Source organism: Cervus elaphus, chromosome 22 (assembly GCF_910594005.1).
Source record: "Cervus elaphus chromosome 22, mCerEla1.1, whole genome shotgun sequence".
In the NCBI taxonomy this organism is placed as follows: domain Eukaryota; kingdom Metazoa; phylum Chordata; class Mammalia; order Artiodactyla; family Cervidae; genus Cervus; species Cervus elaphus.
In genome coordinates, this window is record NC_057836.1 from 44,271,475 (window position 1) to 44,298,308 (window position 26,834).

Below are 26,834 nucleotides of genomic sequence, written 5' to 3' on the forward strand. Positions count from 1 at the left end.
ATCCAACCAGTCCATCTTAAAGGAGATCAGTCCTGGGTGTTCATTGGAAGGACTGATGCTGAAGCTGAAACTCCAGTACCTTGGCCACCTCATGCAAAGAGCTGACTCATTGAAAAGACCCTGATGCTGGGAGGGATTGGGGGCAGGAGGAGAAGGGGACGACAGAGGATGAGATGGCTGGATGGCATCACTGACTCGATGGGCATGAGTTTGAGTAAACTCTGGGAGTTGGTGATGGACAGGGAGCCCTGGTGTGCTGTGATTCATGGGGTCGCAAAGAGTCGGACATGACTGAGCGATTGAACTGAACTGAACTGAAGAGAACTGAACAACACTCCCTGGGGAGGTGGCTTGTCAAGGGTTACACAGCTCTCCATGGGCAGGGTAGAGGCCAAGACTAGGCCTTCTGACACTGGTATGTAAGTAGGGAATGTGATTTTCTTTTATTTTATTTAAACTGATCAAATTATACACTCTGTTTTTATTATTATTATTTTTCTTTTTTTAGCTGCACTACCCACTATGTGGGATCTTAATTCCCCAACAAGGGACTGAACCCACAACCCGTTCAGTGGAAGCAGGTAGTCTTAACCACTGGACCACCAAGGATAGCCCAAGAATATGATTTTAATAACCCCAAAGTTTCTAAGTTTATTTATGCCTGTCTAAACACATAGATCTAAGCCTACAACCCTCCTGTTACACTAATGTGTCTACAGTTTGACTTTTTATCTTAATATTACAAAACCAGGATCATAATGCAGACATTGTATAGTAAGCCCTTCTCACTTCCTCCATCTGGATCATCTTCCTCACACATGATCAACCATCATGGGCAGCCCTTAGCTGAGGGCCTAGAGAGCACAGGAAGGCAATGTCCTGCATTTTCCCACTTGGTCTCCTGCCCCTCCCCTCTCAGGCCTCAGTTTCCCTCTAGGACCTGGCACTGAACAGGCACTCAGAGACAGGGTGGTGATGAACCTGGATTCCTTGTATCTCAAAAGGAACACTTTCCCCACCCTGGGGGCAGCCTCAAGGTGGCCAGGCCATAGGAGAAGAGGCTGTGATTCTCCTGTCCTCTACCCATCTGCTTCTCCAGATTTCCCAAAGGGCTGAGCACCCCCAACCTTCCTTCTGGGGTCACCACTCACATCTCAGGAGTCCACATCCTGAGCTGAGCCCACCTGAGCAAGTCTCAACCTCCCTCTGCACCGTTTAGGGGCCTTGGGGGTGGGAGGAAGCCCTCAGACACACCTGCCCCCACATCCAGGCTCTGCCCCTGTTTAATCTGCCCCTCTGGCCATGACCTCAACTCTCTGAGCTTCTGTTTCCTTCTTCTGTCAACCAGTGACATCATCCTTTTCTCAGACAGTTGTCCTGAGGGTGGGGAGATGGGCGGGTCCTACTCCCTGCTCACCCAGGAGTCTTCCTCTGGCTGAGTGTGAACAAGATCCAGTTGTTCTCAGCTCTGCAGATGCAGCCACCAGCTGTGCAGTAAACCACACACACCCTCTGGGCCCAGATATACCTGGAGAAGCAAAAGGGAAAGTGAATGCCCTTACATCTGGGTTGCTCAGATTAAACAAACACCCTGCCCCCCAGGCCCCACCTCCCTTAGATAAACAAGCCCAGTCCTGTCCTGTGGAGTCCTTCATGGCTGAGTACATTGTGCCTTGGGCTTTGTGAAGGAAGACCTGACACCAACAGACTGTGAGGTCCTTTGCCAAGAGTGCTCCGTCTACTCTGTGGTCTTCTTCCCAGCCCCTCCACCCTCTCCATCCACCCTCACTCACCAGCCTGCCTGCCTTATTCACCTTCGCACTGCCAGCGCTTGGCACAGTCCCCGAAGATACCAGCTGCTTACTGCATACTGGTCATACTCCTGCTGCTGAGGGGCACACTCATGCACGTTCCAGGCACTTCCTCCCTCAGATCCTTCTTCCAGAAACACCTGCTCCTACCACCTGGCAAAGTTATGCTCATCTTTCAAAGCCCAATCCTGGCACCACTTTGTCTGAGAAATCCTCAAGAAGTCCCCTACTCTGCTCCCATCGTACCTGGGAGAGGGCCCTAAGTCCACCACATAGCATTGTGTGCATGTCACCTACAACCCTTATAGACTCACTTCAGTTCAGTTCAGTCACTCAGTCGTGTGTCCAACTCTTTGCAGTCCCATGGATTGCAGCACACCAGGCTTTCCTGTCCATCACCAACTCCTGGAGCTTGCTCAAACTCATGTCCATTGAGTCGGTGATGTCTGGGTCCCTGTAGTCTTGTCCATGAGGGTAACAAAGACACCAGTGACTTTGGTCCCAGTGGCTCAGGCTGGGTGACCAAGGCCATGTGGATGGATGCAGAGTTCACAGGAAGGGCTGAGAGCACACTGCTGTTTTCTACCTCACTTGACAATAGGTCTATTTGGGAGGACTTTTCTAGGAAGTCCAGAGTCTTAGTAACTCAGGAAAGTCTACAAGAGAGGGCCAACCCTGTTTCCTCTGCCCATGATGACTCTTTTCTGGGGAACCTAAAAGGAAATAGGGTTGGTTCTCTCAGGAGCGCATCAATCAAGGTGCTCACTTCCTCTCCCACTGTCATCTAGCACCTGTCTCAGCAGTGAGGGCAGGACGGGGAGCGAGGCAGCACATTGAGTCCCCAAGGTCAGGAGGGGCAGGGGAGGTGGCCTCCCAGCACCCCTGGAGGTTCTCCTGCTCTCTCCCTTGGTCTCAGCCTCCTCTTGCTCCCAGGCCCTGGGGCGTCACCACAGAGGCCCTTTCCTCCAGCTCTTGCCCTTGTCCACCCAGCTGCTCTGTGAGGGTCAGCGGACCCTGAACTAAACCCCAGTCTGGCCTTTGCCACATCCTGCCTGTGTGACCTGGAGCTCCTTAACTGACCTCACCTTAAGATGGAAATCATGTTTCCCTATGTGTTCATGAGGGTGAAATCGCGTGTGTGTCCATGTCCGGGGCCAGTGCCTGCCACACAGTAGGTCCTGCCTAGTGTGCTGCTGCCCCTCTCCCTGGAATGTGTTAGTTTCAGGTGGAACCCTCTTTCTCTAGAATCCCCCCTCCCCCACGCTGTGTTAGGGCATTTTCCCAGTGCTCCCATACATGAGCCCCTGCTTACCAGGGGTGACAGCCTCAGGCAGATACTGGTCCTATTGATCTCAAGCACCCCTGCAGATACCCAGGTGCTCAATTATTTCCCCCACCCACCTCCTCTTCAATCAATCAATACAGAGTTAATTCTGTGGGTTCCCTCCAGGCAAGTTCTAGTTTCCTTTCTCCCTTAGTGATGCAGGAAAAAGGGAAAAATTTAGAAGCCTTCCAGCTGAGGGGGTGGAGAAAGAGAGAAAGAAATCTGATGTCTCTTCTAATAAGGGCACCAATCTTATTGGATTAGGACTCTACACTTATGGTCTTGTTTTACCTAATTACTGCCTTAAAGGCCCTATCTCTTATTACAGTCATTTCAGGGGGAAGGATGGGTCAGGATTTCAACTTATGAATTAGGGGCAGGGGGAACAGTCTACCTATAACCCCAGGTGAATCCATTAACAGTACCCCAGATGACTTTTGCTCAGGAAGGTGAACTTGAACCACTTTATGTGTGTTCTTGTTTGCTCAGCCACTCAGTCGTGTCCAACTCTTTGCAACCTCATAGACTGTAGCCTGCCAGTCTCTTTCCATGGGATTCTCCAGTCAGGAACACTGGAGTGGGCTGCCAGTTCCTCCTCCAGGGGATACTCCTGACCCAGGGATGGAACCCGCATCTCATGTGTCTCCTGAATTGCAGGCAGATTCTTTATTGCTGAGCCACTTTAAACTCAATACCATTTATGTTCCACCATAATTTCTTCTAATCTTTTTTCTTTTTTTTTTTTCGGTGTAGAGAGCCAAAAGTTTATTGGCGATGTCACTGAATGTTTCCCGGAGAGAGAATACAGGGAAGAACTGCAGTTCCTGATCACTGAAGACAATGCCTGGGAGATTTTTGTGGCTGAGACCAAATTGTCCAGGTAAACCATATACGTGTGCCAGGAATTTTATCCAGATCTTCTTGGGAAGATCTCCCCAGGCTAGCTTCCTCCTGGCAGACACACCTCCTCCAGGCAGGATCCTAAGGTTGGGATCGAGGTTGTTGCTTCTCAAGAGCCAATCAGGAATGTTTCCTCCATGTCATTTGCTGGCAATGAACAGCCTCAGGTTGAGAAGAGTTGAAACTGGTAAGGAAGGGGCAGGTTATGTGACCTTGGACAAGTTACTGAACTACTTTTGGCCTTAGTTTCTTCATTTGTTCAATTTTATTGTGCAGAAAACTGAGATCATGCGTGCAACGTGCTTCACATGATGGCTGACACAGAGTAGGTGCTCAATTAATGCTAACTTTTAAAAAACTTGTTGTGAAGAGACGGGATCAAAGTTCTTTTCCCTAGAGGTAAGAACCAAGCTGGACTTCCTTTGGGACAGGTCAGAAAATCCTGCCATCAACATCACTTTGTGTTGGAAGACCTTTTAGAACTAACACCCAAAAAAGATGTCCTTTTCATGATAGGGGACTGGAATGCAAAAGTAGGAAGTCAAGAAACATCTGGAGTAATAGGCAAATTTGACCTTGGAGTACAAAATGAAGCAAGGCAAACGCTAATAGAGTTTGGCCAAGAGAACATACTGATCATAGCAAACACCCTCTTCCAACAACACAAGAGAAGACACTACACAAGGACATCACCAGATGGTCAATACTGAAATCAGATTGATTATATTCTTTGCAGCCAAAGATGGAGAAGCTCTATACAGTCAGCAAAAACAAGACCAGGAGTGGACTGTGGCTCAGATCATGCACTCCTTATTGCCAAATTCAGACTTAAATTGAAGAAAGTAGGGAAAACTACTAGACCATTCAGGTATGACCTAAATCAAATCCCCTATGATTATACAGTGGAAGTGAAAAATAGATTTAAGGGAATAAATCTGATAGACAGAGTGCCTGAAGAACTATGGATGGAGGTTCGTGACATTGTACAGGAGACAGGGATCAAGACCATCCTCATGGAAGCAAAAAAGCAAAATGGTTGTCTGAGGAGGCCTTACAAATAGCTGTGAAAAGAAGAGAAGTGAAAAGCAAAGGAGAAAAGGAAAGATATACCTATTTGAATGCAGAGTTCCAAAGAATAGCAAGGAGAGATAAGAAAGCCTTCCTCAGTGAACAGTGGAAAAAAAAGAGGAAAACAATAGAATGGGGAAAATTAGAGATCTCTTCATGAAAATTAGACATACCAAGGGAAAATTTAATGCCAAGATGGGCTCAGTAAAGGACAGAAATGGTATGGACCTAACAGAAGCAGAAGATATTAAGAAGAGGTGGCAAGAATACACAGAAGAACTGTACAAAAAAGATCTTCATGACCCAGATAATCACGATGGTGTGATCACTGACCTAGAGCCAGACATCCTGGAATGTGAAGTCAAGTGGGTCTTAGGAAGCGTCACTATGAACAAAGCTATTAGAGGTGATGGAATTCCAGTTGAGCTCTTTCAAATCCTAAAAGATGATGCTGTGAAAGTGCTGCACTCAATATGACAGCAAATTTGGAAATCTCATCAGTGCCCACAGGACTGGAAAAGGTCAGTTTTCATTCCAATCCCAAAGAAAGGCAATGCCAAAGAATGCTCAAACTACCACACAATTGCACTCATCTCACACAGTAGTAAAGTAATGCCCAAAATTCTCCAAGCCAGGCTTCAGCAGTATGTGAACCATGAACTTCCAGATGTTGAAGCTGGTTTTAGAAAAGATAGAGGAAACAGAGATCAAATTGCCAACATCCTCTGGATCATCAAAAAAGCAAAAGAGTTCCAGAAAAACATCTATTTCTGCTTTATTGACTATGCCAAAGCCTTGACTGTGTGGATCACAATAAACTGTGGAAAATTCTTCAAGAGATTGGAATATCAGACCACCTGACCTGCCTCTTGAGAAACCTCTATGCAGGTCAGGAAGCAACAGTTAGACCTGGACATGGAAAGACAGACTGGTTCCAGATAGCAAAAGGAGTACCTCAAGGCTGTATATTGTCACCTTGCTTATTTAACTTATATGCAGAGTATATCATGAGAAACTCTGGGCTGGAGGAAGCACGAGCTGGAATCAAGATTGCCAGGAGAAATATCAATAACCTCAGATATGCAAATGACACCACCCTTATAGCAGAAAGTGAATAAGAACTAAAGATCGTCTTGATGAAAGTGAAAGAGGAGAGTGAAAAAGTTGGCTTAAAGCTCAACATTCAGAAAACTAAGATCATGGTATCTGGTCCCATCACTTCATGGCAAGTAGATGGGGAAACAGTGGAAACAGTGGCTGACTTTACTTTTTTGGGCTCCAAAATCACTGCAGATGGTGACTGCAGCCATGTAATTAAAAGATGCTTTCTCCTTGGAAGGAAAGTTATGACAAACCTAGACAGCATATTAAAAAGTGGAGACATTACTTCATCAACAAAGGTCCATATAGTCAAGGCTATGGTTTTTCCAGTGGTCATGTATGGATGTGAGAGTTGGACTATAAAGAAAGCTGAACTCTGAAGAGTTGATGCTTTTGAACTGTGGTGTTGGAGAAGACTCTTGAGAGTTCCTTGGACTGCAAGGAGATCCAACCAGTCCATCCTAAAGGAGATGAGTCCTGGGTGTTCATTGGAAGGACTGATTCTGAAGCTGAAACTCCAATACTTTGATCACCTGATGTGAAGAACTGACTCATTTGAAAAGACGCTGATGCTGGGAAAGATTGAAGGCAGGAGGAGAAGGGGACGACAGAGGATGAGATGGTTGGATGGCATCACTGACTCAATGGACATGATTTTGGGTAAACTCCGGGAGTTGGTGATGGACAGGGAGGCCTGGCGTGCTGTGGTTCATGGGGTTGTAAAGAGTTGGACACGACTGAGTAACTGAACTGAACTGAACTATAATAAGGAGGGAAGATTAGGTAAAATTTATAAAGAAATGTTGTGTATTAAAGTTCAGATTTATGAAGAAGTTAAAAAATGAAGCTATGATGTCTCTACTGTGTGGATATAATATGTCTATGTGTACATTATAAATACTATGTTTCCTTTGCATTTGTTTTTGTTGTTCTTCAGCTGCTAAGTCATGTATGACTCTTTGCAGTCCCATGGACTTCAGCACCCTGGGCTTCCCTGTCCTTCACCATTTCCTGGAGTTTTCTCAGTCTCATGTCCATCAAGTTGGTGATGCCATTCAACCATCTCATCCTCTGTCATCCCCTTCTCCTCCTGCCTTCAGTCTTTCCCAGCATCAGACTCTTTTCTTTGGATAGTTGTTTTTTTTTTAATCAAAATTAACTTTTAAATGAGCTCTGTTTAACTGGTAAAGAAAAGTAAAAAGCTTGCAAATCAAACATTTTAAAATACAATAGAAACTAGTGCAAATGAATTTTAGGTTTTTGTGACTTGAACAATTTTCAGGATTAAATTAATCTCTGGTACTAAAGTTTTTGGTTTAAGTTTGTTAATTAATAGACACATCTTTAGAGTCATCATATTAAGTATAGTACTTCCCCATCAGCATACGTCTGTATTTGTTTCCTCTGTCTGATTAATTTCCCCCAAACATGGATAATTAAGCAAATATATACATATAAATACAAAGTAGGCCTAGCATCAAGGAATATGAAGGACTCATGGAAGGTAGCAACCTATCTGGTAACGAGGAACAAAATATATTGATTATCAGTGCTTTCTATGGAAAAATTTGCAATCAAAAGGGCAAAATGATGGGGAAAATGTTCACATACTTAAGTATGGGAAAACCTTTCTGGCTTATACAGAGTTTAATTTAAAGTTTAGGCTAAACAAAACAGCGTGCTTATGACCTATTAAACATACATTGTTATATGCTTTAACCATTAAAAGAAAAAAATACATTTAAAGGTTAAAATGGAATAACTGTGGTTCAGATATCGAAAATGTAGCTAATCGCCATTGTGTACATGGTTTTAGACATTTTATTACCAAGAAATTGAGGTTCCTAAACTGTAACAGATTTAAAGATACCACCATCTGTTTTCAAAACTATATCTGCTAGCAGCTGCCAATTGCAACTTGACAGCCCCAAGATCTCGTCTTGTAATTATAAAAACTTTCTCTTACTTTAGGAATTGTACCAACCTAGATAGCATATTAAAAAGAGGAGACATTACTTTGCCAACAAAGGTCCGTCTAGTCAAGGCTATGGTTTTTCCAGTGGTCATGTATGGATGTGAGAGTTGGACTGTGAAGAAAGCTGAGTGCCAAAGAATTTATGCTTTTGAGCTGTGGTGTTGGAGAAGACTCTTGAGAGTCCCTTGGACTGCAAGGAGATCCAACCAGTCCATCCTAAAGGAGATCGGTCCTGGGTATTCACTGGAAGGACTGATGCTGAAACTGAAATCCAATACTTTGGCCACCTCACGGGAAGAGTTGACTCATTGGAAAAGACCCTGATGCTGGGAGGGATTGGGGTCAGGAGGAGAAGGGGACGACAGAGGATGAGATGGCTGAATGGCATCACCGACTCAATGGACAGGAGTTTGAGTAAACTCCGGGAATTGGTGATGTACAGGGAGGCCTGGCGTGCTGCGATTCATGGGATTGCAAAAAGTCAGACACGACTGAGTGACTGAACTGAACTGAACTGAATGGCAAATGAAATATCTCAAGCGACTGCCTCCAAGAAGAAGACACTAGATTCTTGAGCAGAATAGTATAAGATAATAAAATTGTTTTAACTTGTGTTTTTATTTTTAACAAAGAGACATGTGGAGTGGCCAATAGCTCCTGTTATATACGATTAATACTCCTGAAAAAGTTAAAACCAAAATTTATACTAATTTAAGATGTTACTTGGTTACTAGAAGGTGCATAAAGAGAAAATACTAAAAAATTACTTTCCTGGTTGACATCTACAATAGAATATTTTTAGAAAATAACACATAGTGCATTTTGATCATTATTCTTACCTTACCTACTAATTTTCAAATATTTATTCAGGTGCTATAACAAAGTAATCAAAGAAAAATGTATTTTGTTTTTGTGATACAAAATATTGGTGCTAAGCTTTGGTCTAGGGACTATTTCCAACACTGTGTCCATTCCCCAAATTGAGGCAGGACCACACTGCATTTCAACAGGAAGCAGCCAGAGCAGTCATTGCTTTATTACCTCAAAATTTGGGGAAAGGTGATAAGAGAATGGAAACTAAAAATGAGTTCCTCTGGCAAGTTTATAATTAACTTCTCTTTCTAAAATTGTATTTCCTTTCCTGTTCCATTCCTGTTCCTCCTCACAGTTGAGGAGTATTCAAAAAGGGGGCAGGGGACAGAGGGATGTGACCAAGCAGGACCCAAAGAGACCTTCCCAGGACAGAACTCTCCTCCACCCTATGTCCTCAATCTACCTTAATTACATAAAAACATGTTTGCATCCTAGGCCTCCCCCAAGTTCCAAAGAATAAATTAATTTAGAGAAGTGAGAAAATGTAGAAAGAAACAAAAGAGTTAGCAAGACAAAATAATAATTGTTTAGCCACTAAGCAAATTCAAGAACTTTTATTTCCTTCTCAAGAGCTAATATTCTGAATTATGTCATCTGAATCATGCCATCACTTCATGGCAAATAGATGGGGAAACAATGGAAACAGTGACAAAGTTTATTTTCTTGGACTCCAAAATCACTGTAGATGGTGACTGCAGCCATGAAATTAAAAGGAACTTGCTCTTTGGAAGAAAAGCCATGACAAACCTAGACAGCACATTAAAAAGCAGACATGTTACTCTGGCGACAATGGTCCATCTAGTTAAAGCTATGGTTTTTCCAGTAGTCATGTATGGATGTGAGAGTTGGACCATAAAGAAAGCTGAGCTCCAAAGAATTGATACTTTCAAACTGTGGTGCTGGAGAAGATTCTTGAGAATCCCTTGGACTGCAAGGAGATCAAACCAGTCAATCGTAAAGGAAATCAGTCCTGAATATTCATAGGAAGGACTAATGCAGAGGTTGAAGCGCCAATACTTTGGCCACCTGATGCAAAGAACTGAGTCACTGGAAAAGACCCTGATGCTGGGAAAGATTGAAGGCAGGAGGAGAAGGGGATGACAGAGGATGAGATAGTTGGATGGCGTCACTGACTCCATGGACATGAGTTTGAACAAGCTCCAGGAGTTGGTGATGGACAGGGAAGACTGGCATGCTGCAGTCCATGGGGTCACAAAGGGTCAGACACCACTGAGCTGCCGAACTGAACTGAACTGACAGGACTCCTTGCTTGGTGCCCCACAATAAATGTTGCAGTTTCCTTTACCACAACCCAGTGTCAGTAGGTTGGCTTGAAGGTGCATGGCTGAGAGGACCCAAATTTGGCTTGGAAACACTCCATCTGTGTTGTCTTCCCCACATAGGACCTCCCATTACTCCAAACCACATCCTGAGCAGAGGACCCAGCAAGTGTAGAAAGGCAAAGCCCTGCATCTCCCTGCTTGGTCTCGTGTCCCTCTTCAGAGACAGGGTGTGTGAATAAACCGTTATTCCTTGCATCTCAGAAGAAACCCTTCCCCCCCCATCAGTGTCAGCACAGCACCCTGAGGGTAGCTTCAAGGTGGCCACAGGAAGAGAGGGTGTGACTCCTTCATCCTCCTCCACCGCCTCTGCTTTCTCCAAATTCCTAAAGGGCTGAGCACCCTAAATATACACCTTCCTTCAGGGGTCAGTGCTTACATCTCAGGAGTTCACATCTTGAGCTGAGCACACCTGAGAAGGTGCCGCCCTCCCTCTGCTCTGTTAGGAGCCCCAAGGCAGGAGGAAGCCCTCAGACACACCTGCCTCCATATCCAGGCTCTGCCCCTGCTTCACCTGCTGCCTCAGCCATGGCCTCACCTCTTTGAGCTTCCATTTCCTTCTTCTGTCAACTAGTAACAATCATCCTTTTCTCAGACATTCATCCTGAGGATGGGGAGATGGGTGGGGATCCTACCACTCTTGCTTACCCAGGAATCTTCCTCTGGCTGAGTGTGAACAAGATCCAGTTGTTCTCCCCTCGGCAGATGCAGCCACCTTCTGTGTGTCTCTGCAATAAACACACACACTTTCTGGACCCAGATATACCCAGAGAACAAAAGGGGGAAGTGAACTCCTTCTCATCTGAATTGTTCACATCAAACAAACATCCTGCCCACCAGGACCCACCCTAGCCTAATCCCACCCTCCTGCTTGTCCCCTTCGAGAAACAAGCCTAACATTGACATGCCAGAGCCTTCCTGGCTCAGCACATCCTGTCTTGGGCTCCATGAATGAAGACCTGTCACCAACACACTGTGAGGCCCTTGGCAAATCACTCCCCTACCCCACTGTTGGGGTCCTTTAATGGACTGGAACCTGGTGGTCCGGAGTCGACGATAAGAAAGTGAAAGAAGGAAAGAGGCTAATATTCCCTGGGTTACGCAGCCATCCTTTGTGCTCCAGGGAATCAGCCAGAAATAGAGAGAGAGAGAGAGAAGGACACGGGGACCCAAGTCTCTGGTAGAGCAAGGGTGCTTTATTGAGTTCTGTAAGAGTGTATATACCATAATACAAGGTAGCGTCTTCAGATAAAGAGCAAGAGACCAGATTTTACAAGTTACCAAGGAAGCAAGGAGCAATAGAGTCCATAAGGCCAAAAGGCGATCCATACCAAAAGAGGGTCATAAATAATTCCTATCACCAAATGGAAAAGCTAATGAAGGAAACCCTATGCAAGCATCCCATCTCTTTGATCTCTGTCCTGGGAGAGGCTTGCCTGCTCCTCTTGCCCCTGACAGGGACTAATAAGGAACAGAGGGCTCAAGAGAAATAGGAAACAGCACACAGGAATCCTACTGTTAAACATTCCCTGATAATTCCCCATATTTTATTATATTTGTAAAAAAAGGTCCTGACCATTTGAGTTTGTTTAGTTTTAACAATTTTTGCAGAAAGGCAACTGTAAACAACAAATATAATTGCCAAGACAATCACCAGAGTTATGGTTCCAGACCCGATGCTGTGGGTGATGCTTTGAAACCATCCTCGTGGGTCTAGCCCAGATAATTGATCAGCTAGTTGTTCAGCTAAAATTTCCAGATCCGTGGGTGAGGGCAGACTTTTAGAGAAGGTATCAAAGATTTCTTTTTGCAATAATTGTACATTCAGAGAGGCATTATCATGTATATTTTGTAAATGAAATTTGATTTGCTCCCAGTTATAGGCATTATGATTGAATTGAACAGGAGTAACACAAATTTGAGTAGAATTCCAATCACATATTAATATCACTTGTTTTTATATACCTAATAATTGATCTCCAACCCATTTGATGGCTGTTTTTGGTTCCTGTATTTCATCTTGAATATCATCATCTATCTGAGTCTGAGTGGCCCACATAGTATGAGCATCTTTAGTCCAATTTTGGACTAAAATTATGTGTTTGAATTGAGGTTTGTAAAGCAACACCAGTGACAGCAGCAGTGGTGCAAATAGCTATTAATCCCCAAATGCTAAGAATCAGCCATCCATTGAATCGTTTAGATCACCAGAGTAATTTAGTAAGTAACCAGGAAGCAAGCCCGGCCAAGGGGCCTTCTTCTCAGGGCCGTTGGAGATTTACTGGTAACCACAAATTACGTAGAGATTGAAGAATCAAAAGGGATTAATTTCTTATGGAAATAGAAGAGTTAAGACAGGTATACAATTTGCAATTCATACAAGTTACAGAGCGTAAAGTCTTATTAAATTGTAAGTTTCCTATAGCTAAAACAAAAGAAAGGGGAATACAAGCTTGTATGAAATAAGATTGATTATAGCAAAAGAAATAATTACTAAGACTACGACTGGTTCCTGTGAAATGTCCGGTCCAAGTTCCAAGATCTTCGGTGCTCACAGCATGTTTCCATATGTCCCGTAGTTCAGGCCCAATTTGTTTATCAAGGAGGATCTGAAGATGAGGGGATTCCATTCCACTGTCAAGCCAGCCAAGAATTCCCTTTGTCATGGTAATGTTCCATTGTAGTGTTAGTAACCTTCCAAGCCACTTGAGTAGCATAATCACACACAATGCTGTTAATATCATCTGAGCAGTTAGACAACCACATACCATGGGGTCCCCAATCGACAACGGTGTGACTAGCCACAAATATTAGTTTTCCTGATTTGGCTTGACATTTGTCCCAGTGAACAGGAGTATATTTAAAGTTCTTATAAGTAAACCCTTTACATAATGTTCTTTGTTCTTTCCCTAACACTTTCCCTAAAGTTTCAGTAGTGTAAACATGGTTCACAGACAAAGAAAGGGCAGTAAATAATCCAAGCAATGTCCAAAGGTCTTCGTTTGGAGGCAGGACGAAAGCCCAATTTTGTCAGCTGATGTTTATGCATAATCCCCCTGGGCCCAGGCACAATGGAAGGACTTCATAGCCTAAAGAAATGTTAATTAGTTTTCCCTCCTCCCCAGGGTGTGAGGGTTCCTGGGAGCGAGCATATGGGTGGAGTCATTGTTTGATACCATCGGTCCTTTTTCCGTCCATTCTATGACCTGCAATAAAGGCGGGGGTTGGGTAAATAAGCCCAGTTAAATCTGATTAGTTGATCTGGCTCAAGTGGGGGTCGGGCAGGCCAACCAAGCGAGCATAGCAGGTAAGAAGGTTTTCAGGACTCCGAGGCATTCCCTGTTGAGAAACCAGATTTTCAGCTTGATTAGTAAGGGTTTTTATCTGTTCCCAAGATGGGAGGTCATAAGGTTGAGGTCCCCGAGGGCGATGCTTCCTGGAGATCTTTAGAGTTGACATAACCCGTACTGGAATTTCTTCCTCCTGGGGTTTTTGTTGTTTCATCTCCATTTTGAATGCCCGGGGCCCCCTTGGGTCAAATCTTCCAATTAGGAAGCCATGTGAGTTCATTGGATCCAACTGGGGAAATACAAGCATATCCCTTTCCCTGTAAGATTAATTTCCCAGATTTCCATTGTTTATTGAACCTGTCTTGATACCAAATGGGCAGAGGAAGAGAAGTGTCCTTCAATTCCTCAAAATGTTTTTCTGCTCTTGTCAAGATATCTCCTTGTGGTAAGTTAAAAAAATTTAAAAGAAATAAAGCTATATTAACAATAATTATAGATTTAGAGAATATCTTATGTTGGAATCTAGTAGAGTCTGATTTAGAAAGGGAAGATAGCAATATTCCAGTGTATTCCTTCTTTTTTATATTTTTTATTTGCAATTTTAGTGTGTGATGTGAATAAGAGCATATAATTCATTTTGCTGAGCAGAACGAAATTTAGTGTAAAAAACTTTATATTGTTTGAGAGATCAGAATGAGGCTTTAGCCTTCTTAGTCCCATCTATATAGATAACTTCAGCTTGAGGTATTGGCTGTGAGCTGAAGATGTGGGAAATAATAAATTCAGTATTTTGAAGAAATTCCATAGCTTGATAGAGGATAATGAAATGAAATTTTTCCAAAATATTCCAAAAAAGCTATTTGGAAATCAGTAGAAGTTTGTAAGGCTTTCTCGAATTGAGATTTATTGACAAGTATCACAATTTTATGGGGATTGGAGCCAATTAGAGTTTTAGCCCTATTTCTTCCATTGATAATGATCCAGTTCAGGTCAGTTCAGTTCAGGTGCTCAGTCATGTCTGACTCCTTGCCACCCCATGAATCACAGCACACCAGGTCGCCCTGTCCATCACCAACTCCTGGAGTTTACCCAAACTCATGTCCATTGAGTCGGTGATGCCATCCAGCCATCTCATCCTCTGTCGTCCCCTTCTCCTCCTGACCCCAATCCCTCCGGCATCAGGGTCTTTTCCAATGAGTCAACTTTTCGCATCAGGTGGCCAAAGTATAGGAGTTTCAGCTTCAGCATCAGTCCTTCCAATGAACACCCAGGACCGATCTCCTTTAGGATGGACTGGTTGGATCTCCTTGCAGTCCAAGGGACTCTCAAGAGTCTTCTCCAACACCACAGTTCAAAAGCAATAATTCTTTGGCGCTCAGCTTTCTTCACAGTCCAACTCTCACATCCATACATGACCACTGGAAACACCATAGCCTTGACTAGACAGACCTCTGTTGGCAAAGTAACGTCTCTGCTTTTTAATATGCTATCTACGTTGGTCATAACTTTCCTTCCAAGGAGTAAGCGTCTTTTAATTTCATGGCTGCCATCACCATCTGCAGTGATTTTGGAGCCCAGAAAAATGAAGTCTGACACTGTTTCCATTTTATCCCCATCAAGGAGGTCTGCATGATGCCAAATTCTCTCCCCACTCATGGAAGAGGTGGCAGGAATACACAAAAGAACTGTACAAAAAAGATCTTCACGACCCAGATAATCACGATGCTGTGATCACTCACCTAGAAGAAGACATTCTGGAATGTGAAGTCAAGTGGGCCTTAGAAAGCATCACTATGAACAAAGTTAGTGGAGGTGATGGAATTCCAGTTGAGTTATTTCAAATCTGGAAAGATGATGCTGTGAAAGTGCTGCACTCAATATGACAGCAAATTTGGAAAACTCAGCAGTAGCCACAGGACTGGAAAAGGTCAGTTTTCATTCCAATCCCAAAGAAAGGCAATGCAAAAGAATGCTCAAACGACCACACAATTGCACTCATCTCACACAGTAGTAAAGTAATGCTCAAAATTCTCCAAGCCAGGCTTCAGCAATATGTGAACTGTGAACTTCCAGATGTTGAAGCTGGTTTTAGAGAAGGCAGAGGAACCAGAGATCAAATTGCCAACATCCACTGAATCATCGAAAAAGCAAGAGAGTTCCAGAAAAACATTTATTTCTACTTTATTGACTAGGCCAACACCTTTGATAATGATTAGAGCAAATAAATCAAGGTAGGGTGTAAGTGACTTTATTCCTCTAAAATGGATATAGATCCATTCTACTGGGTGATCTTTTTGGGCAAGAAGTCCCATGGGAGAATGAAGAGAGGGGAGCACAAATAATTCTAAAGGTAAATCTAGTCTAATGCCAGTAAGAAATTGCTTTTGTAATTTATTTTGTACCAAATAGAGTTCCAGTTGATAATTAGCAATGCCTAAAGAGGGTCTAGACTTCCCTGGTGGCTCAAACAGTAAAGCATCTGTCTACAATGCAGGAGACCTGGATTCAATCCCTGGGTTGGGAAGATCCCCTGGAGAAGGAAATGGCAATCCACTCCAGTACTATTGCCTGGAAAATCCCAAGGACAGGGGAGCCTGGTAGGCTACAGTCCATGGGGTCGCAAAGAGTCAGACATGACTGAGTGCCTTCACTTAAAGAGGGTCTAATCCAGTTTATATCACCTAAGAGTTCTGAAAATCATTTAAGGTTGATAATTTATCAGTATGAATCAGAGTTAGTTGGGGAGTAATATGTTGTCTATTAACAACAAATCCTAAGTAAAGATAAGGAGTAGAGATTTGAATTTTTTCAGGGGCAATGATTAATCCAGAGTTTTTTAAGCATTGTAGAGCTATACCAAACATGTGTTGAGTTTCTAAAACGGATGGAGCTGAAAACAATATATCATCCATATAATGGATAACAAGAAAGTCAGGAAATTGTTTTCTCACAGGCTCAAGGGCTTTAGCTACATAGTACTGACACATGGTGGGATAATTCATCATTCCTTGAGGCAACACAGTCCACTGGTATTGTTTATGAGGCCCGATATGATTAGGATAAGGGAAAGAGAAAGCGAATCTCTTGGTCTAAAGGGTGTAGAGGTATATTAAAAAAGCAATCTTGCAAATCAGTAATAATAATGTGCCCAATTTTGAGGAATAGCAGTAGGTGATGGGATTCCTGGTTGTAATGCACCCATAGGTTTCATAAATGCACTAACTTTTCTAAGGTCTGTTAAGAGATGCCATTTGTTAGATTTCTTTTTTATAACAAAAATAAGAGAGTTCCAAGGAGAGCAAGATTCTCAATATGTTTCAATTCTAATTGTGTATCTACAAGTTCTGGAGCAGCCTGTAGTTTCTCTTTCGTAAGGGGCCACTGCTCTGTCCAAATGGTCTCATCGAACTTCCAAGTTATTTTTATAATCGTATTATTTGTTAAATGAGCAGTGGCCCCTAGGAACAATGTGGAATGTAAATCTGAGTTTGCCATTGCATAAGTAAATCCCTTCCTATTAAATTAAGGGATGCATCTATCACATAAGGTTTTAATGTTGCAGGTTGACCTTCTGGTACCTCACATGGGTAGATTTGAACACTTTGATAAACTTCTTGTACTTTGGTTTGAGAAATTTCTGCAGTTTGGTAAGAGATTTTTTTGTACAGGCCAGGATTTGGGCCAGAAATGTTTGGATATAATAGTAATATCAGATCCAGTATTGAGGAGACCAGAAAACCTTTTACCATTAATTTTGATATTTATATTCGGTCAGTCAAATTCAGATACCAATAATGTCCATAAGGACTGTTTTTTATCTGTACTGCCAAATCCGCCTGTCTGTACATCATTAGAGGAGTTAATAGAGATGTAAGGTAAAAGGAGTAATTGAGCAATTTTGTCCCCCTTTTTGAATTGCCATAAAATCTGAGATGACATCATAATTTGAATTTCTCCTTTATAATCTGAATCAATTACTCCAGGTTGAACAGTAATCCTTTAGAAGTCAAACTAAATCAGCCAAGTACAAGACCGAAGGTTTGTGGGGGCAGGGGTCCAAAAAGGCCGGTAGGTATTCTAGAGGGGACTGCTTGAGGGTAAAGGAGAAAATCATTTAGGGCTGGCATATCGACGGCAGCCCTGCCGGATGTAGAGGGTTTGAGGGAAAAGATGGATTTTGCCCCTGGTTTTTGTTGAAGGGGACCTGGAGTGGGGGTGGGGTTCCCTGCCTGGAGTGTCCCGAAATAGGTTTTCCTTCAATATCAAATTTAGATTTACACTCTTTGGCCCAATGCATTCCCCTATGGCAGCAGGGGCAGACTTTTGGAGTTTTATTATTAGCTTTCTTAGGGCAATCCCTTTTTAAATGGTTCTTATCCCTGCATGTGAAACATCCCTCATTTCCCTTTTTTAAAGCAAGCAGCCATTGTTTCAGCTAGCATTTGCATTTTTTGAGTTTCTGATCCTAGATTGCAACAAGCCTTCAAATAATCAATAATAGTCCCTGTCTCATGAATTGGGGCTATAGCCTTTTGACATTCCTGATTTGCATTTTCATAAGCAAGTAATTTCTCTAGTTGCCTTTTAGCTTCTTCTCCTATTACAGTATGGGAAATAGCAGTTCCCAATCTAGCTGAAAAATCAGCATAAGTTTCATTAAGTCCTTGCAATATTTTAGTGTAGCTACCTGTAGGTTCCTCTTGAGGAGTAATTCTATCCCAAGCTTCAAGGGCCACTGTTTTTAATTGTTCATGCAACAAAGGAGGGCATTGTATTTGAGCTTCTATAGCATCAAATTGTCCGGTGCCAGTTAACACTTCAGAAGTAATTTGGTTTTGGGGAGCACCAGCTCGAGCATTTTTGTTAGCATGATCTCTGGCTATATCTTGAAACCACTTTGTCCACTGAAGATATTCTCCTGGTTTAAGGAGAGATTTTTATTAAAGTTCGCCAATCACAGGGAGTAAAGGTTCCAGTAGAAGACACCATAGCATTTAGAATTTCTCTAGTAAAAGGTGAATGTGGGGCATACATAGTTACAGTCTTTTTAATTTGTTGCATGTGAAAAAAGTTAATACATTCATATTGAGGTATTATTTGCCTTTGAGTGTTAGCATTTCTAAAAACTGGGAATGCGGAAAAACCATCAGCTTCAGAGACTTGTGATTGCAAAGCCAGCAATTCAGAGAGCCTCTGTTGTGAAGGAGAGTGAGTAGGTAGTAATTTTTTGCAATTATGAGTTTGTGCTAAGGACTTATCATTATTATCCAGAAAAGTATTCCCAGTTTTGGTGTCACAAAGTATCTCAGGAGAGTCGTCAGAATCATTAGGTTCTAGAAAAAGAGAGACTTTTGGATTCGCACCTGATGGCAGAGGAAGAGCATTTGGAGCAGCCGGGGCAGGGCTTGTAGGAAAATTCTGAAATATTTTGTGTTGTTCTAATTGGGCCTTTTGTAAAGTTTCATCATCTAATTCATATTCATGTAATAAGCATTCTGTCTGTTGTCGAATATCTGGAGGGCTAGAATTGCCTTGAAATGGCAGAATTACAGCTTTGATGGGAGCCCACAAGGGCCAGAAATCAATTGGAATATTTTTACTCTGTCTGGCGGCTTGTTCAACATTCTCTTTGACCCGATGCCAAATTTCTAAATCAAAACTGCCTTCATCAGGGAACCAGGGATTATGTTTGACTTGTGTGAAGGCAAGCCTCTACTTGTTGGCGTGAAACTGAAAAGTTCCCGAATGTTAAATAAGTGATGAAGTAAAGTAGAAAAGTGAGGGGACTTTCCAGCTGTTTGACCCATGTCCTTGTACTTACCGGCCTCAATTGGCCCTGAGTCACTCCGTCCGAAGTACCACATATACCAGGCCCCTGTTCTGGGCGCCACTTGTTGGGGTCCTTTAATGGACTGGAACCTGGTGGTCCGGAGTTGACGATAAGAAAGTGAAAGAAGGAAAGAGGCTAATATTCCCTGGGTTATGCAGCCATCCTTTGTGCTCCAGGGAATCAGCCAGAAATAGAGAGAGAAAGAGAGAAAGAGAGAAAGAAGGACACGGGGACCCAAGTCTCTGGTGGAGCAAGGGTGCTTTATTGAGTTCTGTAAGAGTGTATATACCATAATACAAGGTAGCTTCTTCAGATAAAGAGCAAGAGACCAGACTTTACAAGTTACCAAGGAAGCAAGGAGCAATAGAGTCCATAAGGCCAAAAGGCGATCCATACCAAAAGAGGGTCATAAATAATTCCTATCACCAAATGGAAAAGCTAATGAAGGAAACCCTATGCAAGCATCCCATCTCTTTGATCTCTGTCCTGGGAGAGGCTTGCCTGCTCCTCTTGCCCCTGACAGGGACTAATAAGGAACAGAGGGCTCAAGAGAGATAGGAAACAGCACACAGGAATCCTACTGTTAAACATTCCCTGACACCCCGTGAGCGCCTTTCCAGGCCCCTTTGCCCTCTGCTCTCATCCTTACTCACCAGCTGCCTGCCTCATTCACCTTCGTGCCACCGGCACATGGCACAGTCCCCAAACATACCAGCTGCTCATTGTGTACTGGTCATACTGCTACTACTGAGTGCCACACCCATGCCAGTTCTAAACATTTGCTCACAGAGGTCTTTCTGCCAGAAACACCTGGTCCTACAAGTTGAAAAGTCATGTTCGTCCTGTAAAGCCCAAATCTGGCATCACCTCTGAGAAACCCCCCAGGACCCTCCCATGCATAGACCACCATTCCACACTCTGCTCCCATGGTACCTGGGAGAGGGACCTCAGTCCACCTCTCAGCCACTGTGTCCATGTCCTTCCACCTGTTTTGATCAGATATCTCTAGGCTTGTCCCTTATATCAGAGTTATCAGAACCAGTACCTTCAGGTCCCAGTGACTCACCTGAGGCTCAAATCCTTGGTGGTTAATGCCATTTGGTTCAATGTAGAAGCTTGTTGGGATAGGCTGATAGCATGCTGTTCTTTTCAACCTTGGTTTATTTTTCCTTGATAACAGATCTCACGGAAAACCCCAAACAGAAAGTCAGTCCTGTGTGCTGTCTGGTTCCCAAGCGAAGAGCCACCATAAACAGAGGGTTGAGTGTGTGTCAGGGTCTGAGTTGGCACTGCACACACATTTCCTATTTAAGTCTCACATCAGCTCTAGGAATTGTTGGCTTCATGTTGCAGTTAAAGAAACTGGGTTGAAAATGTCCATACCTTATAAATCATGCAGGTGGACTGCCATTACTTTTCTGCTTTGCCTCAAAAAGAAGGGGCTGGAGTGGACCTGGACCCCCATGGAGGTCAACCTGACCTTTCATCAGGGCTGCTTCATTCCAGGACATGACCCTGGGGCATCGTGGCCCCCTCCCCCCCTCCCCCTGCTCCTTCACCTCCCAGGTTTGGAGGGAGGGACAGAGAAGTGTTGAGTATTATTCCATCACTTTGGTCTTTATATAACCCCATAATGCAGGCCAGGAACCTGATCTGATTTTGCAGATAAGACAGCCGAAAGGAAGGGAGTTGAGAGAGGAGCCAAGATTCAAACCAAATTTGACGTTGAACATTTAACACTTTGCCAACAAATGTTGTTATAGCCAAAGCTATTGTTTTCCCAGTATTTATGTATGAATGTGAGGCTGAGCGAGAAGAATCAATGCCTTCAAACTGTGGTGCTTGAGAGTCCCTTGGACAGCAAGGAAATCAAATCAGTCAATCCTAAAGGAAATCAATCCTGAATATTCACTCCAGTGAACTGATGATGAAGTTGAAGCTCCAGTACTTTGGCCACCTGATGCAAAGAGCCGACTCATTGGAAAAGATCTTGATGCTGGGAAAAATTGAAGGCAAAAGGGAAAGGTTGCAGTAGAGGATAAAATGGTTAAATAACATCACTGATTCAGTGGACATGAACTTGAGCAAACTCCAGGAAATAGCGAAGGACAGGGAATCCTGGTGTGCTGCAGTTCATGGAGTTGCAAAGAGTTGGACACCACTGAAGGACTGAACAACAACCTTTCACCTGGTGAGGCAGGTGGAGAAATGCAATGTAAGGGAGGGGCAGCAAAGACCCAAAGACTGTGAATAGTGACTGCAGCCATGAAATTAAAAAATGCTTTGGTGTGGTCACCACAATAATCTGAGGGGGGTCTTTGGCAATCATGTGGGAGCACGAAACTGCGGGGAAGAGGAAGGCTGACTGTGACCCTAGTGGAAGCAGCCGCCCATCAGAGCTCTTTCCCAAGGGTTTCAGGCTGAGACCTAGTCTTTGCTCTGCTAAAAAGAGATTGCTGTGGTGATTTTGGAGCCCAAGAATATAAAGTGAGAAGTCCTCCAGGCCCCTGGATCAGGCTAAGAAAGCAGGAGGGTAAGGAAGCCAGGAGCTGGAGCATCAGAAGAGCCTGGCCTGGGCGTGGTGTTTGCAAATGTTAAATGTCCAATGTCAGATTTGGTTTGAATCTTGTCTTTTTTTTTTTTTTTTTTTCTTCTGTAAACTCCTTTCTTCCTAATTTTTCTCTCTAGTTAAAAAAAAATTTTGGATCCTAATTTAAGACAGGTAATTGAGTGGCTGCGCTCGTCGCTGTCCTTTGTCGTTGGGTCGTTGTTGGCTCCGAGGCCACAGCAGTCATGATGAACTTACTTCAGGTTGTGAGTGACCACTGGGTACATGTACTTGTCCCTATGGGATTTGTCTTTGGATATTATCTAGACAGGAAGAATGATGAAAAGCTAACTGCCTTCCAGAACAAGAGTCTGTTATATAAAAGGGAATTGAAACCTAACAAAGAAGTCACCTGGAAGTTATGGCTACAGCTGAATTACAGAATGTTCACATTTTTTAAATCATAAGAGAAATAAAAACACTCATTATTTAAAAAGAAAAAAGAGACAGGTAATTGAGCAATTGATTTGGATTAGAGGTTTGAAGCTGAAAAGCACTCTACTAGGTTCTAAAGATATTGCAAACAAGCTTTACCTGGAGAGAGGAAGCAGATTCAAGTTCAGCAGATCCCAAAACAAGAGGGCGAGGAGTAGTGGGTGGGGTTGGAGCGGGAGCCCTGAAAGCCACACCAGACATCCTGGGACATGTGCCAGGGGGCACCAGCCACTTCTGTCCTCCTGGCAATCAGGAGACCAAGGGAATTCTTGTCTGCTGTCACTGTTGTGCTAAGATACGGTCTTAAAAAATAACATCTAGCCCCTGTGGAAAACAGTGTGATGGTGCCTTAAAAAAATTAAATTTAGTATCAGCCTATGATCCAGCAAATTCAGCAAAAGAACTGAAAAAAGACTCTGGAAGAGATATTTATACATTCCTGTTCATAGCAGCATTATTCACAATGAACAAAAGGCAGAAACAACTGAAGCGTCCATCAGTGGATGAACAGATAAGAAAAAAAAGCCATATATACATACAATGGGACGACCCCCTGGAGAAAAAGCTTTCCCACTTCCAGTATTCTGGCCTGGAGAATTCCATGGACTGTATGGGGTCGCAAAGAGTCGGACAACAATGGGCAACTTTCACTTTTAAATACATACAATGGAATTTTAGTCACATTGAAAAAGAAGGAAATTCTGACATGTGCTACAGCATGATGAAATTTGAGGACATTACACTAAGTGAAATGAGACAGTCACAGAATGATAAGCACAGTTGAATCTGCTTATATGAGGTCCCTAAGGGTAAGCAGGTCCAAAGAGAAAATTAGTATGGTAAATTCCAGGAGTTGTGGGAGGGGGAAAGAGGGAGTTAATGTTTAATGGTGGCAGTGTTTCCATTCTGCAAAATGTAATATGTTCTGTGGAGGGGTGGTGGGGCTGGTTGCTGAGCTGTATACTTTAAAATGGCTAAAATGGTAAGTTTGGTGTTATGTATATTTTATCATAATCAAACATTTTTAAAAAATCCTTGAAAAGCCCAACATTTGTGGAAAAATACAACAGCACCTCAATCCTTTACAATTTGCAAAACATTTTTACACACGTAACAATATATTGTACAACACCCAATGGTGGAAGCACTTATTAGTCCTGTGTCACAATGAAAACTAAGGTTCAGACTTGACCCAAAGTGGGGAAGCTGGCTGAAATGAATTGAGTGAAAGTCGCTCAGTTGTGTCCGACTCTTTGCAACCCATGGACTATACAGTCCATGGAATTCTTCAGGCCAGAATACTGGAGTGGGTAGCCTTTCCCTTCTCCAGGGGATCTTTCCAACCCAGGGATCAAACCCAGGTCTCCCGCATTGTGGGCAGATTCTTTACCATCTGAGCCACCAGGGCAACCCAAGAATACTGGAGTAACTAGCCTATCCATTCTCCAGCAGATCTTCCCGACCCAGGAATTGAACTGGAGTCTCTTGCATTGCAGGCGGATTCTTTACCAACTGAGCTCTCAGGGGAAGCTGACTGGTTTCTCTGAATCTCATTTTGGTATCTTCTCTGGACTATGCTATTTCTCCAGCAGAAGAGAAATTCTTAAATCTTCAGATATGCAAAAAATATTATTTTCTTCTGTAAATCCTCCATGTTAGCTGGATCTGAGTCACAAACATTAAACTTGTCCACTAAACTTGTCCAATTTATCTGGCATATGAGGTGAGCCTGGTGGCCTGAGTCCTTAGTGGCCATAGGGAGCAGATCTGGTCCAGGTCCGTGGGGACCCACTGCAACTGGCACCAGGTGTTAGCTCACTCCTGGAACAGCCCCAACCTTGGGGGAAAGCTGCCTGAACTCTTCCCACAATCTCTGCCCACAGAGACTCTGGGCCCCGTTCTGCTGTGTCCATGTCTCCCTCTTGCATGTGGGTGGGGAGAGAATTTGCCATCATGCAGTCCTCCTGGAATTCACCTACCCCAGGTTTTTCTGTGACTTGGTTTCCTTGTTCATAGAAAGAGTGTGTAGCTTCCAGTGTTACTGAGTAAGACAAGTAGAGACAAGGCTTGGCATACAGTAGTGCTCAGTCAACAAGAAGCACTACTTTCTGGGCTCCAGGTGTCTGCATTACCTTCTTTTTTCTTTCAAAGCCCCATTGCATTGTTTGCTATTCTCTTCATTCCCGTGCAAGGATGAGAAAGCAGACTTAGAGGATTCCGTCATCGAATCACTTGTGCCCAAAATCACAAGGCTGGGCTCACCACCTCCCCTACTTTTACCCACTAATTCTCACCACCATCATTCAGCTCTTGAATCAGAGACATTTAAAAATTAGTAACTGCAGACTCATAAGACAAAAAAGCACAGTTGCAAAAATACTCCAGACAGTAGACTTTAAGTCCATCTGTCGACTGCAGCTCCCCACCCTTGTGTCAGCCACAAACTCGGGGCTTTTGCTTGGCAGCAGAACTTATCCTGCAAACATCAGCATCAGCAGCTCATGTCCTGCAATGTCCATTTGTCCAAATACTGCACACTCACGTTCCGTCCCCCAGCACTCAGAGTTCAGGCTGGAATAGATGCCCCTGAGCACAGACACATAGTGTTCAGGGGGCAAATGTGCAGCTGCCCCCCTCCCCACCCCGTCTTGTAGTCCCTGACCCCTCAGGAGCTGCTGGGACTCAAGGATGCCTCCTCCCTGGATCTTGGGGTCTTCTGGACACAGCTGGCTCTGGGTGTCATCCCTGAAAGAGGGACAGTGGTGGGCAGGGGCTTTCTTGGTGGGAAATTATAGCATAGTCACCCCTCCCACCCACTCACTTTATTTTTTTAAAATTTATTTAAATGTATTTTAAAAGTTTTTTTAAAAAGTGTTGTATTGGTTTCTGCCATTCAACAATGCAAATCACCATAATTAAACATACATCTCCTTCCCCCATCCTATCCCTCCAGGTCAAAACAGAGTGCCAGATTGAGCTCCTCATGCTACACAGCAACTTCCCGCCAGCTATCCATCCTATACCTGATAGTGTACATATGTCGACACTATTGTCTCCATGCCTCCTACTCTCTCCCTCCTCCACTGTGTCCATAAGTCCATTCTTTACATCTGTGTCTCCATTCCCTCCCAGTAAATAGGCTCCTCAATACCATTATTTTTTAGGCTTCATATATATAAACATTAATATATTATATGTTTTTCTCTTTCTGACTTACTTCACTATGTATAACAGGTCCTAGGTTCATCCACCTTACTAGAACTGACTCAAATTCACTCTTTTTATGGCTGAGTAATATTCCATTGTATATATGTACCACATCTTCGTGATCCATTCACCTGTCAATGGGCATCAAATTTGCTTCAATGTCCTGGCTATTGTAAGTAGTGCTGCTACGTACGTTAGGATACATGTGCATTTTTCGATTACAGTTTTCTCAGGGTATATGCCCAGTAGTGGGGCTGATGGGTCATTTGTTGTTGTTCAGTTGCTTAGCTGTGTCCGACTCTTTGTAACACCATGGACTGCAGCATGCCAGGCTTCCCTGTCCATCTCTATGTCCTGGAGTTTGCTCAAACCCATGTCCACTAACTCCAGGATGTCATCCAACCATCTCATCTTCTGCTGCACCCTTCTCTTCCTCCCCTTACCAGTGTTAGGGTCTTTCCCAATGTGTTGGCCCATCAAGTGGCCAAAGTATTGGAACTTTAACTTTAGCATCAGTCCTTCCAATGAGTATTCAGTGTTGATTGCCTTTATGATTGACTGGTTTGATCTCCTTGCTGTCCAAGGGATTCTCAAGAGTCTTCTTCAGCACCACAGTTTAAGAGCATCAATTCTTTGGCACTCAACCTTCTTTATGGTTACACTCTCACATCCATACGTGACTAGTGGAAAAGCCATGGTTTTGACTATACAGACCATTGTCGGCCAAGTGATGTCTGTGCTTTTTAATATGCTGTCTAGGTTTGTCATAGCTTTTCTTCCAAGGAGCAAGCTCCTTTTAATTTCATGGCTGCAGTCACCATGTGCAGTGATTGTGGAGCCCAAGAAAATAAAGTCTGTCTCTATTTCTAATTTTTTCCCCATCTATTTGCTATGAAGTGGTGGCACAGGATGCCATTATCTTAGTTTTTGAATGTTGAGTTTTAAGCCAGCTTTTTCACTCTTTTCTTTCACCTTCATCAAGAGGATCTTTAGTTCCTCTCCAATTTCTGCCATTAGGGTGGTATCATCTGCATAGTTCAGGTTATTGATATTTCTCCTCAGGGATCAAACC

At 43.3% G+C, this 26,834-nt stretch overlaps 2 protein-coding genes across 4 annotated transcripts in view; one reads left to right on the forward strand and one right to left on the reverse strand.

Annotated features, from left to right (window-relative positions):
- Positions 1-26,834, reverse strand: part of LOC122680076 (apolipoprotein L3-like) — a 214,078-nt gene that overhangs the window by 13,187 nt on the left and 174,057 nt on the right. Inside the window, exons 1-2 of one of the 3 annotated variants that reach the window (XM_043880969.1) lie at positions 11,041-11,143; positions 1,418-1,528 (exon numbers count right to left, since the gene is read on the reverse strand). Coding sequence is in view for 1 of the 3 variants with exons in the window: in XM_043880968.1 (XP_043736903.1) it covers positions 1,418-1,528; positions 10,931-10,946 (127 nt within the window). In the remaining 2 variants the exon portion in view is untranslated. The other 2 variants (XM_043880968.1, XM_043880970.1) reach the window with 2 other exon arrangements.
- On the forward strand, positions 22,258-22,547 carry LOC122680103 (NADH dehydrogenase [ubiquinone] 1 beta subcomplex subunit 1-like). Its single transcript, XM_043881053.1, has one exon. It carries the CDS (start codon positions 22,306-22,308, stop codon positions 22,525-22,527), a length of 222 nt encoding a protein of 73 aa, XP_043736988.1. The 5' UTR covers positions 22,258-22,305; the 3' UTR covers positions 22,528-22,547.

Bases quoted from the DNA above. Each gene is read 5' to 3' on its own strand.
- LOC122680103 (XM_043881053.1), top strand. From the start codon at position 22,306: ATGATGAACTTACTTCAGGTTGTGAGTGACCACTGGGTACATGTACTT.